The sequence below is a fragment of the Hyperoodon ampullatus genome (genome assembly GCF_949752795.1).
Source record: "Hyperoodon ampullatus genome assembly, chromosome: 3".
Lineage (NCBI taxonomy): Eukaryota > Metazoa > Chordata > Mammalia > Artiodactyla > Ziphiidae > Hyperoodon > Hyperoodon ampullatus.
This window is the reverse complement of record NC_136916.1, coordinates 36,264,560-36,281,502: the sequence shown is the minus strand read 5'-3', so window position 1 is coordinate 36,281,502 and position 16,943 is coordinate 36,264,560. Positions and strand designations below refer to the sequence as shown.

At 41.2% G+C, this 16,943-nt stretch overlaps 1 protein-coding gene across 2 annotated transcripts in view; it reads left to right on the top strand.

Annotated features, from left to right (window-relative positions):
* The window catches only part of PDE8A (phosphodiesterase 8A), a gene marked incomplete at both ends in the record, with an annotated part of 152,574 nt that extends 142,017 nt beyond the window's left edge, over nucleotides 1–10,557 (top strand). For both annotated transcript variants that reach the window (XM_079700005.1, XM_079700004.1), the window contains 2 exons: nucleotides 9,266–9,395; nucleotides 10,451–10,557. In XM_079700005.1, coding sequence (XP_079556131.1) covers nucleotides 9,266–9,395; nucleotides 10,451–10,557 — 237 coding nt within the window. The remainder of the gene's footprint in view (nucleotides 1–9,265; nucleotides 9,396–10,450) is intronic.
* Nucleotides 10,558–16,943: the final 6,386 nt, after the last annotated feature.

Genomic DNA, 16,943 nt, shown 5'->3' with positions numbered 1-16,943 from the left:
AAAGAGGGAATGCAAATTACCAGTATCAGGAATGAAAGTATCATCATTTGACAGTGACAAGAAATAACAGATTCTTGTCAAATTGACAAGAATAAATTTGACAAATGAAATGGATGAATTCCTTGAAAATTATAATTTACCAAAACACACAGGATTAAGCAATAACCTTAGAAGCCCCACAGTAAAGAAATTCTTTGTCAAAATGTTTTATTTAAAGATTTTTTTCACAAAGAAAACTCTAAATGGTTTCATTGAAGAAGTCTATCAAACATTTAAGGAAGAAATAATGCTAGTCTTACAAATTATATGAGAAAATAGAGGTGAGAACACTTTTCAACTCATTTTATGAAGCCATTATTATCCTGATATGTAAACTGACAAAGACAGTACCAGGAGAAAATTACAGTTCATAATCCTCATGAACACAGATGCAGAGGTACTTAATTGAACAGTATATAAAGAGGGTTAATATATCACTAAATAGAGTTATCCCCCAAAATGCAAGGTTGGTTTAATATCAGAAAAATCAATTATTATAATTCACCATACTAATTAAAGGAGAAAAACCATATGATTATTTCAGTAGATGGAGAAAAAGCATTTGACAAAATTCAGCATCCATTCATCGTAAAAATTTTTAGCAAACAAGGAATAGAACTTATTTTTAAAAGGGTATCTTCAAAAACTTATAGCTATCATTATATTTAATGGTGAAATATTAAATACATTTTTCTTAAGATTGGAAACAAGGGAAGGGTACCCATTCTATTCTGTTCCATCAGTGTATTTGTTATCTTTATGCCAGTACCACACTGACTTGATTATTGTTAACTTCTGAAGGCAAATAGTATAAACTTCAACTTTTTCAAATTTGCTTTGTTTATACAAGGTCCTTCACCATTCCATATAAACTTTAGAAGGAAATATTAAATACATTTTCTTTAAGATTGGAAACAAGGCAAGGGTACCCATTCGGACTCCTTTTATCCAACATTTTATTGGCAGTCCTAGCCATTGCAACAAGGCAAGGGAAATAAAGATGTACAAAGAACAGAAAGTAAGACATAAATTTGTTTCTATTTGCAGATGACATGATTCTTTTTAATGTTGAAAACTCTAAGGAGTGTACAAAACAATTACTAGCATTAGTAAGTGGAAATTATTTAGCAAGGTTATAGGATACAAGCTCATTATACAAAGTCAGTTGTATTATTTGGTGTACTAGATGCAAACAATGGGAAAATGAAACTAAAAACCCAATCCCATTTACAACAGCAATAAAAAACAAAAATTACTTAGGATAAATTTAACAAAAGAAGGCCAGTTCTTTACACTGAAAACCACAAAACATTGCTGAGAAAGAACACTCCAATAAAGGGAGAGGTGTACCATGTCCACAGATTGGAAGGCTCAATGTTGTTAAGATACAGTTTTTTCCAAATCAATGTATAGATTCAATGCAGTCCCAATCAGAATCCCAGCAGTTTTTTTTTGGTAAAAATTGACAAACTGATTCTAAAATTTATATGGAAAGCTGAAGGACCTTGAATAAAGAACACAAACTTGAAGAAGTTGGACGATTTATACTATTTGACTTCAGAACTTACAATAACCAAGCTGGTGTGATACTGGCATAAAGATAACAAATACATTGATGGGACATAATAGAAATCCCAGAAATAGGCCACAATTATCCAATCAGTGGGGAAAGGAAAATTTTTTTCAGCAAGTGGTGTTGAAATATTTGGATATCTCTATCCAACAAAAAATGAACCACAACTCCTACCTCATTCCGTGGAGAAATATCAGTTCACAATGGATCACAGACCTAAATACAAAAGTTTTAGAGAAAACATAGAATATGCTCAATTAATTGGAATGGGATAGATGTTTCATAGGTACAGAAAACAGCAACCATAGAAAGAAAATTTGGTGAGAACCAAAATTCAGAAATTATTCTCATCTAAACACAGCTAAGAAAATGAACAGGGAAGGCACACTGGAAAAAAATATACACAAATCATATCTGACAAAGGATTGTATTCAGGATATATAAAGAACTCAACAATAAACCAAACCACCTAATTAAAAATACCAATTTTTTAAAATCATTGTCACTTTGGGAAGCAGTTTATCAGAGGTTTTGTTTGTTTTACTGTGGTAAAACAAAATTACCATTTTAGATGATCATGGTTTTTCTTTCATTCTTTTAATGTAGTATATTACATCAATTGATTTCAGATGCTGAATCATCCTTATATTGCAGGACTAAAGTCCCACTTAGTCATGGTGTATGATCCTTTAATATGCTACTGTTGCTAGTATTTTGTTGAGGGTTTTTGCATCAGTATTCATAAGGGATATCAGTCTGTAGTTTTCTTGTGTCTTTGTCAGGCTTTGGTATCTGAGCAATGCTGGCCTCATTGACATAGGAAGTGTTCTCTTCAAATTTTTGGAAGTGTTTGAGAAGGGTTGGTGTTAATTGTATTGAAGAGCTTGGTAGAATTCACAGGTGAAGCCATCTGGTCCTGAGCTTTTCTTTGCTGGGAGGTTTTTTATTACTAACTGAATATCCTGACTAGTTTTAGGTCTATTGAGATTCTCTGTTTCTTCATAATTCAGCCTTAGTAGGTTGTGTGGGTAGGAATTTGTACATTTCATCTAAGTTATCCAGTTTGTTGGCATACAGTTGCTCATGGCACTTCCTTATAATCCTTTTATTTTTATAAAATCAATAGTAATGTCCCTACTTCCATTTCTGATTTCAGTAATTGGAGTCTTTCTTTTTTTTTAGTCAAGCTAGCTAAAGTTTTTTCAATTTTGTTGATCTTTTCAAGGAACGAACTTTTGGTTTTGTTGATTTTCTCTATTCTCCATTTTTCTTATCTCTGCTCTAGTCTGTTAGTTCCTTCCTTTTGCTAGCTTTGGGTTTAATTTGTTCTTTTTCTAGTTCCTTAAGGTCTAAAGTTAGGTTGTTGATTTAAGAGCTTTCTTCTTTTTTAACATAGGCATTTACAGCTATAAATTTCCCTCTTAGCACTGCTTTTACTGCATTCCATACCTTTCCATACGTAGTGTTTTCATTTTTGTCTCTGGGTATCTTAAAATTTACCTTGTGATTTCTTCTTTGACCCTTTGGTTGAGAGTGTATTGTTTAATTTCCACTTTCAGTTTACTTTCTGTTGTTGATTTCCAGTTTCATTCCACTGTTATTGGAAAAGGTACTTTGTATGATTTTGATCTTTTAAAATTCATTGACTTGTTTTGTGGCCTAACATACATATATTCTATCCTGGAGAATGTTCCATTTGCACTTGAGAAAAATATGTATTCTGTTTTTGGGTGAATGTTCTCTATGTCTATTGGGTCCAGTTGGTTAACAGTGTTGTTCAAGTCCTTAATTCCTTATTGATCTGGCTGTTCTATCCATTATTCAAAATGTGTTATTGAAGTCTCCAACTATTATTGTAGAAGTGTCTGTTTCTCCCTTCAATTCTGTCAGTGTTTTCTTCATATATTTTGGAACTCCAATTGTTTGGTCCATATGTGCTTATAATTGTTAAATCTTCTTGGTGAATTGACCCATTTATTAATAATGTCCTTTGTCTCTTGGAACCATTTTTGACTTTAAAGTCTTTTTTGTCTGATATTACCAAAGCCACCTCAGCTTTCTTTTGGTTATCTGCATGGAATATCTTTTTCCATCCTTTCACTTTCAACCTATATCCTGGTATCTAATGTAAGTGAGTTTTTGTAGACAAAATATAGTTGGATCATGTGTTTTTATCCATTCTGCCAGATTTAGATTGGGGAGTTTAATCCATTTACATTTAAAATAATTACTGACAGAGAAGGACATACTTTTGCCACTTTGTCTTATGCATGTCTTATAGCTTTTTTGTCCCTCATTTTTTCCATTACCGCCTTTGTGTTTGATTTTTTTTGTGGCACCATGTTTGATCCACTTCTCATTTCCTTTGCAGATATTCTATGGGTAACTTTCTTTATGGTTACCACAGGAATTACATTATAACATCCTGAAGTTCTAGCAGTTTAAGTTGTTGATACCAACCTATATTTCAGTTGTATACAAAAACTCCTATACAGCTCTGTTTCTCCACCCCACTTTCTTTTTTTTTTTTAAATAAATTTCTTTATTTTTTGGCTGCATTGGGTTTTCGTCGCTGGGCACAGACTTTCTCTAGTTGCGGTGAGTGGGGGCTACTCTTCATTGCAAAGCGTGGTCTTCTCATTGCGGTGGCTTCTCGTTGGCAGAGCATGGGCTCTAGGTGCGTGGGCTTCAGTAATTGTGGCACATGGGTTCAGTAGTTGTGGCTCAAGGGCTCTAGAGTGCAGGCTCAGTAGTTGTGGCGCACAGGCTTAGTTGCTCCGTGGCATGTGGGATCTTCCCAGACCAGGGCTCGAACCCATGCCCCCTGCGTTGGCAGGCGGATTCTTAACTACTGCGGCACCAAGGAAGTCCCCCACTTTGTTCTTGATGTCACAAATATGTTCTTGATGTCACAAATAATGTATTTATAGTGTGCCTATTAACACAGATTTGTAATTTTTATGCACTTGTCTTTTAAATCCTGTAGAAAATAAAAAGTGGAATTTCAAGCCAAAATTGCAATAATACTCTTTTTCATATGTGCTTATGTATTTACCTTCACTGGAGATCTTTATACCTTTATGACTTTAAGTTGCCATCTAGCTTCCTTTCACTTCAACCTGAAAAGACTCCCTTTATCATTTCTTGTAGGCTAGGTCTAGTGGTAATGAATTTTCTCTGCTTTTGTTTATCTGGGAATGTCTTCATTTCTTCCTCGTTTTTGAAGGACAGTCTGCCAGATATAGAATTATGGGTTGACAGGTTTTTTTCTTTTAGCCCCTTATGTAATTATCCCAGTGTCTACTGGCCTCCAAGGTTTCTGCTGAGAAATCAGCTGATCATCTTATTGAGACTGTCTTCTCGTGTGTATGTGATGAGTCACTTTCCTCTTGCTGCTTTCAAGATTCTCACTTTGTCTTGGCTTTTGACAGTTCGGTTGTGTTTCAACATGGTTGTTTTGGGGTTTATCCTACTTGGAGTTGTTTACCTTCTCGGATTTGTAGATTTGTGTTTTTCTTCAAGTTATGGCAGTTATGGGCTATTATTTCTTCCTCTTTTTTTTGAATTTATTTTTTTTTATAAAGCAGGTTCTTATTAGTTATCTATTTTATACATATTGGTGTATATATTGTCAATACCAATCTCCCAGTTCATCCCACCACCACCATCCATGCCCCTGCTTTCCCCCCTTGGTATCCATACGTTTGTTCTCTACATCTGTGTCTCTATTTCTGCCTTGCAAACTGGTTCATCTACACCATTTTTCTAGATTCCACATATATGCGTTAATATATGATATTTTTCTCTTTCTGACTTACTTCACTCTGTATGGTAGTCTCTAGGCCCATCCACGTCTCTGCAAATGACCCAATTTCGTTCCTTTTTATGGCTGAGTAATATTCCATTGTATATATGTACCACATCTTCTTTATTCATTCGTCTGTCAATGGGCATGACCTGGCTATTGTAAATAGTGCTTCAGTGAACATTGGGGTGCATGTGTCTTTTTTTGAATTATGGTTTTCTCTGGGTATATGCCCAGTGGGCTATTATTTCTTCAAATAATCTCTGCTCCTTTTTTTTTTCTTTTCTCTTTCCTACACTCTGATAATGCACGTATTTGTCTGTCTGAGGTTGTCCTGTAAATTACTTAGGGTCTTGTCACTTCTTTTTCTTTCTCCTCTTCAGACTTGATAATTTCAAATGTCCTATCTTCAAATTTTTATTGATTCTTTCTTCTACCTGCTCAGATCTGCTGTTGAACCCCTCTAGTGAATTTTTCAATTCACTTTTTGTGTTTTTCAGCTCCAGAATTGTTATTCGGCTCTTCTTTATAATTTCTGTCTCTTTATTGATACTCTCATTTTGTTCATATATCATTTTCCTGATTTCCTTTAGCATTTAATCCATGTTTTCTTTTAGCACTAGTGCATATTTAAGATAGTTGTTTTAAAGTCTTTAATAAATCACTGCGGGCACCTCTTTAGGGATGGTTTCTGCCAATTTATTTTCTTCTTTTGAATGGGTTATGTTTTTCTGTTTCTTTGGGCTTGTGATTTTTTTGTTGTTGTTGTTGAAAATTGGACATTTGAAAAAACAGCCACCTCTCCCCGTCTTTGCACTTTGGCTCTGTGCCAGGAAAGTCTTTCGCTAATTATCTGGGCATGCTCTGAGTCTTGGGATTAGCCAACATGAAAGCTTATGGTCTCTTCAGGTCTTTTCTGAGCATGTCTTGCCCGAGACATTGCCCCTCTATATACAGCTGCTTTTGAATATCTTAATTTCCCCAAGAGGCTTTTCCTTGGGGCCTTAAATGGTGCATTTGTTTGTCTCCACCTGTAATCTCTTACCCCAGGCATCTGTGTGTCTGTCATCTCCATGCAGCTTTCCCAGGCAGTAACCATTGCTTTTCCACCTGAGAGCTGGATTAGGTGAAATAGAGGCTAGTCCTTTAGACAAACTCCAGACAGGTTGGAATGTTGCAAATAAGGTCAGCTCTACACTCCTTCCAGTTTGATTTAAACAGTTGAGAGCTGGGCTGCTGTCTCATCTGGACCAAGACTATGCTAGGGAGGAGTGGGGCAAGGGTGAGTAAAAATACCATGACACTTCCTACCATTTTGAATATGACTTTTTCTTGATTGGAGATTCACTTGATTACTGTAGAATCTTTGACTGTCTCCCAGGCATGGAGATCTCATTGGTGGCCTAGAAGTGGGGCATGGGCACGGAGGACCTCATTGGCAAACAGTGGTCTTCAAAACAGAATAAGGGCCTGAGAAGCTCCATGTACCTGTCACATTGGGCCAAAGAGAAGAAATACAAGCATGAGCGTTTTCATTGACCTTCAACAAGTCAACTGCTTCCATGTGGAGGGGAGGGCAGGCCTAGAGTGCAGCACCGACAGAAAAGCCTCTGGAGCCATGAACTGCTGAGCTCAGTGAGCCTCTGCTATGGCTTTCCCAAGAGAGCTGGTTCATTATCCAGCACGACCAGGGGGGAGTGCCAGGAGAGCACCCACCCTCTGGTACTGCTCTCTGAGCCAGACAGGCCAGTGGGCTGTGAACCTGAGGCTATTCCTGCACCCTCCGCCCCTTCCCATACACACCAGGGCAGAGACTCGCGTAGAGCTAACCCTGCAATTTTCTGCGACAGCACTGGGGGACGGGGCTGCCAGCCTGTGGCCTAACAGCAGAGGCTTCACCAGCCAGCAGAGGCCAAGACTTGTCAATATTCCCTAGTCTCTTCCCAGAGCACCCTCACCCTACCTTCCACACCTCCTAGAGTGTGCTCCTGGCCAGACAACTGGTGTAGATAGTCTCTGCCCTGCCTCTCAGGGCTCCCTGGGCTGTACAATCCTAGTCAAGTGTGTGCAACTTGGCTCCCTGGCCTGGAGCAGCAGGGGCTCTTACTGCCGGCTTCTGCCCTGACCCATAGTCTAGCACCATCCACCTGAACACAGGGAGCACAGGCCTCTTTCTTAGCCCTGTCCCCAGCACCCTCAACACCCACCTAGCATAAGTACATCTCTGCAGCATGGTGCTAGGTACAGTCCCTCCTAGGAAAACCCCCAAAGGTTACCGGCTGCCCTCAAGTGGAGATTCCATGTTGAGAGCTGTAGTGAGTCATTGTCACTTCCAGGGAAGGTCACGTGCTGTTAGCTGTGGGGCCTAGTTCTTACAGTGGCTCAGGCCTCGGATCCACCTTTGTGCATGGCAAGGTGACCTCTAACCAGTCCCTGTGGCCCTGCTGGTGATTGCCAGGCCTCAGCCAAGACAGCAGAATAGAAGTGGAACGGAACAGGGGAGGCAGCTCCTGGCCAGTTGTCAAGAACAACAAGGGGACTGGCCCAGTTTGCCCCATGGGAACAGTTCCAGGGGTAAGAGTTGGAAGGACAGGCTCCGAGCCCCAAGAGTAGGTTTTCTTTTGGTCCCACTGAACACCTGAATTCTTGTCCCAGTGTTGGCCGCTCAAGAAATGTCCTCCACTCTCCCACAGCCCCAGATGGCCCACAGAGCTCAGCCACCAGAGTCAGGCTTCTGGCAGATGGCCAAGCACACCACATACCTCCTGTCCTCAGCCCTTGCTCTCACTGACTGGCCCTCCAGAGGCCATCACTGGTCAACAATTTATCTCGTCCCAGGATCGCCACCCCTTCTGTCATCTTCTCACTATGCCTGGCCCAACAGGGCAGCCTGCCTGGACCATCAGGAACAATGATCCAGGTGCCCCTGAGGACAGCTGTGCCTTCCAGAGCCAGAGAAAGGCTCCAGCCCTTCTAGCCAGGCCCGCCCTGGCCTTACTTGGTCCTACAGTCAGTCTCCCTCATCCTGCCCCTCACGTGACCATCTGCTTAACTCTCAGCCCTGGTTGCCTGCTCGAGTACGGACCTCGCGGTGATTCTAATCGCACCCACAAACCCTGAGTTCCCACCTCGTTCCAGGAAGACCCCCTGCTTCATCGTCACTCTCCAGGCATCTCCTCATCCTTTTCTCCAGGACCCTTTGATGAAAGCAACCTTATGAATAAAAAGAACAAGAAACTCCTTTATATCTTTCAAGATATACTTGCCTTTCCCCCCAGGATCTTAATTATATTTTCAGCTTTTTACATATCTTTCTGGAATCCTGAAGATGTTCTGGAAGCGTCTATCAAAGTACATAAAAAACTCATCCCAGAGCTCTTTTTTACCTCAAGCGTGTTCAGAACTTATTCAAATAAAATAATTTGGCCCAAGATGAGAAGCAGCCACTTGTCCCTTCTCTGTGAAGGGGGCTGTCTCACTCACCATTGCCACCCTGGATCAGGCCCTTGAAATGCCTGCCAGGTGGGAGGATGGCTGAGCTGACTAGTGTGCTCATGCACTGCAGGTACCGTTTGCAATCGTACCTCAGGAGCTTCAGCAAGAGGTTTCCAGGTGTTGAAAATGTGGGTTGGGTTGGGGTGTCCTTGGTGCCCCTGGCATAGAGCAGTCCCCATTGGGGACAACATGGTATATAGTGGCAGATCCGGGTTGTTGGCTGGTGCTGTAATCGGCTTCTCCCCACGAGCACTCTGGGCTGCCAGGAGAGGCTTTTGGCAGAGGGGTTGCTTCTGATGGGGAGTGGAGCCAGATACTGGAGTCTCGTAATTCTGGCATTTTCTGCTTTGCAGACTGATGAAGAGAAGCGACAGGACTTGCCTGTGGTGATGCCAGTTTTTGACAGAAATACCTGCAGCATCCCCAAATCCCAAATCTCTTTCATTGACTACTTCATCACAGACATGTTTGCTGCTTGGGACGGTAAGAACGCTTTGAGCATCTTTCCCTCAGTAACGGGGAACTGCATATTAAGTAGTGCATAGTGTAGTTTTTGACTGTAGAATATGTTTGGGGGCTCAGACTTTGAAGAAAGGCTGAGGAGAAGCAGTGAGCTGACACCGAGGGCCGTGGGGGCAGGGTGCTCTCTGTACTCTTCCTCCTCAACTGCCCCTGGCCCCAGGGGCTAGACGTTGTTGTGCCGGTTTCATAGATGAGAGGATTGAACTTGGGGCTGCACAGCCGGTGGTGGAGAGCCCAGGATTCAGAAACACTTACGCTGACTCCAAACCCCACATCGTTCTGTGGGAGCCCTTTTGCCATCTGCTCCCCCAGCTTCTCCCGCCTCACGTGGTAGCTGACCCGAAAGCAGGCTGGTCTCTGACGGGTACACGTCCCTCTTCTTCAACCTCAAGTGCATGCAGGAGCCTGTCACGTAAAGGACTCTCAGGGAAGGAGCCCCACTAATACTCCCTGTCCAGATCCATGGGCAGGAGACAAACCCCCATCTCAGGGTGCTGGGAGGTGGGGGAAGGACTCAGATGGTGGAAAGAGCTGCAGCTTTGGGGCCAGACTGCAGGCTCTGCAGCTCCTTGAGTCCAGATTCATGGCCTCTCCTGGCCCCATTTTCTTCTTATGTAAAATGACTTGCTCCCCACTCATGCCCTAGGGGATGTGCTGCAGGTGGAAGATGGTGGTATAAAGGGTGGGGGGGGCAGGGAGACACCCAGGAGAGCCAGTCAGGGCGTAGGGCCTGGCTCCTGGCACCCTGGGCCCAAAGGTGCTGATCAAATGGTGAGTATGCAGATGAGTCCCCCTTCTGCTTCATCTACCAGTTGTCAGCTCACCAGGTGGTTACAGGGGAGCTGCTGGCACTGAGCACAGGACTTGGCTTTAGTTCGTTCCAGCCGCTGGGTTTGCTGTGTCTGCTGAGCACTGTGCAGTTGTCTACTCCTCTCTGCCCCTCTTCCGTAAAATGCTCTCTCCTTAGAAAGCCTCAAAGTCTAAATTTACTGAGGCTGTGAATCTTTTTTCTCCAGCCTTTGTAGACCTGCCTGAGTTAATGCAGCATCTTGACAACAATTTTAAATACTGGAAGGGACTGGACGAAATGAAGCTGCGGAGCCTCCGCCCACCTCCTGAATAGTGGGCGACACTGCCTGGGCCCCTGACGCTGTGTCCCTCCAGTCACTTGGGATTCCTGAGGGCAGTCAGAGTTCCTTGGTCCTTTCGTCCCCTGGTCTGCAGAGCCTGTAAGAGCACACAGGGACGTCAGCAACCTTCTGTAGCCACCATCTGATGCCATTGCCATAAAGTGAGACTTAGTCCACTCAAGGTACCTGGGCCTGCTGCAGGGGCTCTTCAGAAAGTCACGTGAGAACCATGGTTTGCATTCGCGTCCGTTAAAACATGAGCTCGGGACTGCCCCCGCAAAGGACGGTGATGGATTTCCTGCCAGTGACAGAGAGTGTCTTGTTGCAGTTTCTCTCAGTTATGTTCAGCACTTAAGAACAGCTAATGGCAATCGGATCTTTTTTCACATCATAGAAGGTGCAATGACTTCTCTTTTAAAATTGAACAGAAAATGCAAAGAAATTTTGAAGTTGATTATTAATATCAATTATTAAATTTTTTATTTATTTTATTAGTTCAATATTTTCTATGAATTTAAAAATACTTCAAAGCCAAAGCCAACTTTAAATGCCGTAACCAAATTTACATGATTCATATTCATTAAATATGTATTACTTTGTGTACAGACTTATTTTCATAATGCAAATTTAAAATATAAAATGACATTTTTACTGCACTATAGAAATATTTGTGTATGTTAAACTTTCCTGATTGATACTAATTGGGAAAAGCTGTTTTGTGGGTGGGTCTGATCCTAGAAGCACTCAACGAGAAGGGCTCCTGTACAGCAACCAGAGCTCAGAAACTGCTCTAGTTGTCTGACGGGCTCTGCAGGTGACTCCCCAAAGTGAAAGAAACTAGGACTTCACACTTTTTTCCTAAAATTTTATAATTGTATTTCCAAACGTCTACCTTATTTTATAGTGTTTCTATGAAATATTCTCCATAGAAACAGAGAAAATGCAGTATTTAGTGAATTGACGTTTTATAACCAATCTGTTTTCATCTGCATTTTGCTTCCTGAAATTTATAAAGGTTCTGTATCTTCAGATTTTGAAAAGTAGTACCATAAAAAATAACACATGATGACATGTCAAAGCACTTGCTGTTTCCTTTTAAACTTGTATGTCTTTGTTCCAGATAAAAATGAAATTAAACTATTTGTTTTTAAGACAACATGTGCCACCTTTTCTTTGAAGTTTTATACTACTTAAAATACTTTTTTTTCTCCCTGTAAATAAAGAAGATACCTTTATTTTACAGAAAAGATGAATGGTTAAATGACTTTTTCAGGGTCACAAAGGGCCAGGTGACTATGTTGACAAATTCTCAGAAATACCTTAATTAATTCACCAGTTGGCACCCATTCAGAGAGATCATGCACCGTGGAGGGGCTCTCAGGGATGGGTCCTGGGTACCTGATGCCCATTCAGAGATGTCAGGGCACTCTGGAGATCTGACAAGGCCAGCCCCTCAGGGGTCTCTTTGTCTAAAGAAACAAAGGCCCCTTTTTCCTGTGTGGAGACATGTGACCTAAGTTGATAACTGTGGACTGATGTGGGAAGATAGCCCTCTCTGCTCCTCTAGGTGCCAGGAAAGAAAAGGAAATGATCCCACAAGGAACTCAACCATCATGAGGTAGAGACAGAAAAATCAGAAGGAGACTTTAAGATAAGTATCTTAACATGTTTGAAGAGGTACAAGAAGCAATAGAAACCATAAGGTAAACCAAAGGAGTTTTGAAAAAAAAAGATTTGAAAAAGAACCAAAGAGACATTCTAGGTATGAAGGATACAGTCATCAAAACAAATGGAGGGACTTCCCTGGTGGTCCAGTGGCTAAGACTCCACTCTCCCAATGCAGGGGGCCTGGGTTCCATCCCTGATCAGGGAGCTAGATCCCCCATGCATATCGCAACTAAGATCCACATGCCACAACTAAAGATCCCACATGCCACAACTAAAAGATCCCTCATGCCGCACCTAAGACTGGCACAGCCAAATAAATAAATAAATGTGTTTTTTTTTTTAAAAAGGAAAACTTCTGTACAGGTTTAACAGAAAACCAGACATAACTAAAGAGAGAATTAGTAAACTGGAAGACTTAAGAAAATGACTCCCGCATGCAGCACAGAGATTAAAAATGGAAAATGTGAAAGCAAAGTTAAAATATGGATGATAGAATGAAATGCTTCAAAATGTGTCGAAATTAGGTGATCCAGAGGGGAGAAGAAATGGGGAGAAGCACTATCCAGAGAAAGCCTGAGAGTCCCTCAGGACTTGACAGATGCAAGTCCGTATATTTACAGGGCACATCAAATCCCAAGTAGGAGGAATAAACAACACAGTGAAACTGCAGAGCACTGAGCTCCAAGAGTAAAAGCTGTGAGAGAAGACAGATGGCTTACAAAGGAACTAGTGTTAGACCGCCATCAGACTTCTTCTCATGTGCAACAACCAAAAGACAAAGGAGTGATACACTGTGGAAAAAACTGCTGGAAGATATACTTCTTTAACATGAGTTCAGAAAGAAGAGGTAGGGTATACAAAGCAGTGGTAAACAGACATTGGTAAACATCCAGACAAAACTAAGCAGGTATATACTGAGTGGGGGAAAAAAATAACAGCAAGAACTGGGTCACATTCTGAGGTTCCAGGGTATCTGAATTTTGGGGGACACTATCCAGCCCATTACAGATGGTGATATCCATCTTGTGCACACACTCCTGTTCTTAGCTGCTTGCTCTGATGAAGCAAGCTGCTGTGTTGCACCTAATACATGGCAAGGAAGAAAGGGCAGCCTCCAGCCCACAGCCACCATGGAACTGAGTCATGTGCCAGCAACCACAGGAGTGTGTTAGAAGCAGATTCTGCCACAGTGGGGTCTTCAGATGAGGCCACAGCTCCAGCAAACACATTGACCACAACCTTATGAGAGACCCTGAGCCACAGGACCCAACTCCGCCACACCTGGGTTCCTACCCACAGAAACCGTGAGAGGGTAAACAGCTGTTTTATGCCAGTAAACTTTATGGTAATTTGTTGCAGGGTAACAACTAATACACATACGATACACAGCAGTTAAAAAGAATGAAGCAGAGCTACAGATGTCAACTGGGAAAGGCTTAATAATAATATTGAATGAAAAGGCTAAGTTGCATTCTGACAGCATCTGCGTCCATTTTTTCAATACCCAAAACAATACACTATTGTTCATGGAAAAATTAATAGTAGGAGCATTAAAATGTTCAGGAAGTTTACAAATACTGTGAACTGGCTTGTGCAACACTAAGCTCCTGGTGTACACACAAACTAGAAAACCAAGAGATTTCCCTCCACACTCCCTTGCACCAGGTTTCTGTATCTAATTTAGGTTCCCCTGTCAGATGCAAGGCTCTGATTTAGAAATGCATCAACAACGGAGAGCACACGTAGAGGCATCGGGTTTTGAACTTTTTCCACCAGCAGCTCTGACTGCAGTAGAAGCAGTGAGCCTCGCGCTGCAGCAGCTGCCTGGGCGTCCCAGCCCTCAAGTGTGGTTTAGGGAGACTTTCCAGGAAACTCAGTCACGAGTCTGTTTCTTTAGCCCTTCCACTGATAAATCCCTTCCACTTCAACTAGCCAGAGGGGGTTCTCCAGTCTCAAAATAAAGGCCCTTGACCATGACCAGGAGGACACACACTCCAACTTCACGAAGGCAGTTACCTCAGGGGCAGGGGAGGCACTGGTAGTGGGGAGACGTTCAAAGGGAACTATCTGTACCTTTTGATTTCAAAGGCAAAAAATCTAAGGCAGACACAGCAAAATATTAACTAATTCTGGCGATGTGTATATCAGTTTTTAAAAAATATATCACTATACTTTTCTAAATGCTGAAATATTTCAGTCTTTTTTTTAATGTGAAGATCATGCCTGGTGATAAGATGGCTAGGAGAATATTTTAGCTTTGACAAAGTCTAAGTAGTATACAAAACAGGGAAACCATATGAAAAAACAATAATGAAGTCAATTATAAAATAAAAATATTCTAGATACCAACCACAATAAAAGAAACGGAAATGTTTGTAATTCATTTTACAAAAAGCTTACGTCCACAATACTGATTTTTGGAAACTTTTAACATAAATAGTAGGAAGAAGTAGGAAAATGATATGAACAGAAAGTTCATAGAAAAAAGTATAAAAGATTCTTAACGTTTATGCTAAATCTAATAGTAATTGAAATGCAAATTAGAACCAATTTGAGATATTTCTCACTTTTAAGATTAGTAAGGAATAAAGAGCTTGATAACTGTGTTGAGAAAGATGTGTGGACACAGGCACGCTCATACATGGCAGGTGAGTGTAAATTAGTACAACCTCCATGGAGGGCAATGTTGCCAAATCCAGCCAAATCACAAATATATGTGCGTTGTGGCCTAGCAACTCTACTTCCAGAAATCAATTTCCAGAAATATCTTCCAAAGATATACTCACACATGGGAAATGATACATATACAGAATTATGACAGCCGTGCTTGTAATAGTAAAAGATTGGGAACAGCTTAAATGTCTATCATTTAAGAAGAGTAATTACGTAAATAAATGATGGTGTGTCCCTACAATAGAATCCTATGCTTTCTTAGGTATGAAAAAGAATGAGAAGGGGACTTCCCTGGTGGTCCAGTGGTTAAGAATCTGCCTTCCAATGCAGGGGAGGCGGGTTCGATCGCTGGTCAGGGAACTAAGTTCCCATGTGCCATGGGGCAACCAAGCCTACACGACACAGCTACTGAGCTCGCGCGCTTCAACTAGAGAGCCCGCATGCCACAAACTACAGAGCCCACATGCCCTGAAGCCTGGGTGCCACAATTAGAGAAAACCCACAAGCACAACTAGAGAGAAGCAGTTGTGCCACAACAAAAGATCCTGCATGCCTCAACGAAGATCCTGTGTGCCACAACTAAGACCCGATGCAGCCAAAAATAAATAAAATAAACAAATAAATAATCTTAAAAAAAAAGAATGAGAAGGTTCTTCGTGTGCTGATATGAAGAGATTGCCAACATATATCAATACGTAGAAAAAAAGCGTAACACAGGATATACATATATGCTAGCATTTGTTTAAATGCTAAATAAGCTTAAAATCTCTGGATGTGCACACAAGAAACAAGTGACATGGATTGCCTGTGGTGACTAGCAGTCATAGCCTAGGGGAAGACTCTTCATTCTATGTCCATATGTGAATTCTGAACAGTGCTCCTGAGGAATACAAAAGGTGTGAATAAATGAAAAAGCGCAAACCTTATTTTCACGATGAGTTAATTTTGTAAAAATGTCAGTTTCTCCCTAAATTATTCTATGAATTCAGAATGATTCCCAATTGAAAAAAAATCTTTTTAATCTAGCTGTCATTCTAATGTTTATCTATTGTATGAAGGAAAGGAAAACTCTGAAAATGAAGAGTAAAGAGAGAGGACTAGCCCAAGACATGCAAACATATCATAAAGCTGCCATGATTAAACCACTGAGACACTGACCCCTGCAAATGAGTAAATGGAACTGAATAGAGCCAGAAATATGACCAAACACACCCAGGAGTTTAGTAGAATATTAAAGGTGCTGCTTCACATCACTGGAGGAAAGATGGATTCATTCAATAAATGGTGTTGGGATGACTACGTAGCTATCTGAGAAACTGATTCTTAATGCACCAATGCTTTAGAAGGGAAAATTAAACACAGAAGTATTAGAAAAAGACATGAAGAAAATATCTTTATCATCTCACAGTGGAAAAGGCATGATATAAAATCCGGAGTTTAATTCACTTCGTTATACAGCAGAAACTAACACAACATTGTAAAGCAATTATACTCCAATAAAGACGTTAAAAAAAATCCAGAGTTTATTTCAAAACAAAACAACAAAACCCTGCTAATTTCACCCGAGTTTAAGAGAAAAGTCAGTCTGCCCCTGGGCCAGGGCCGGCAGTGGGCAGAGAGGGATGGTGAAGTTGGCACACGGCACTAACTCAAGCGACCATGGGGACCACGCAGAAATCTCATGGGTGTGCATTACAGCTGTTTATAAGTTTGGAAACAACCAAAATGCCCAGCAATAGGTGACTATTAAGAAGAAAAGTTTGGTATGATTCCAAACTGGAGTTCTTTGCAGCCGGTAAAAAATCATGATTTAGAAAATTATTCAGTGAAATGGGGCAAACTCAAGGCGGTGTTATTAAGTGAAAACTCGTTGAAGAATATGGAATGACCCATTTTGGAGGAAGAGGGGAAGATAAACGTGATTAGAAAAAAAAAAAAAAGACTAGAAGGAAATGCACTGGCATGTTTGCAAGGGTTGTTACCTCTGGAGACTGGGGTTACTGGGGCTTCATTGCCTGCCTTGTGCTTTTCCGGGTTT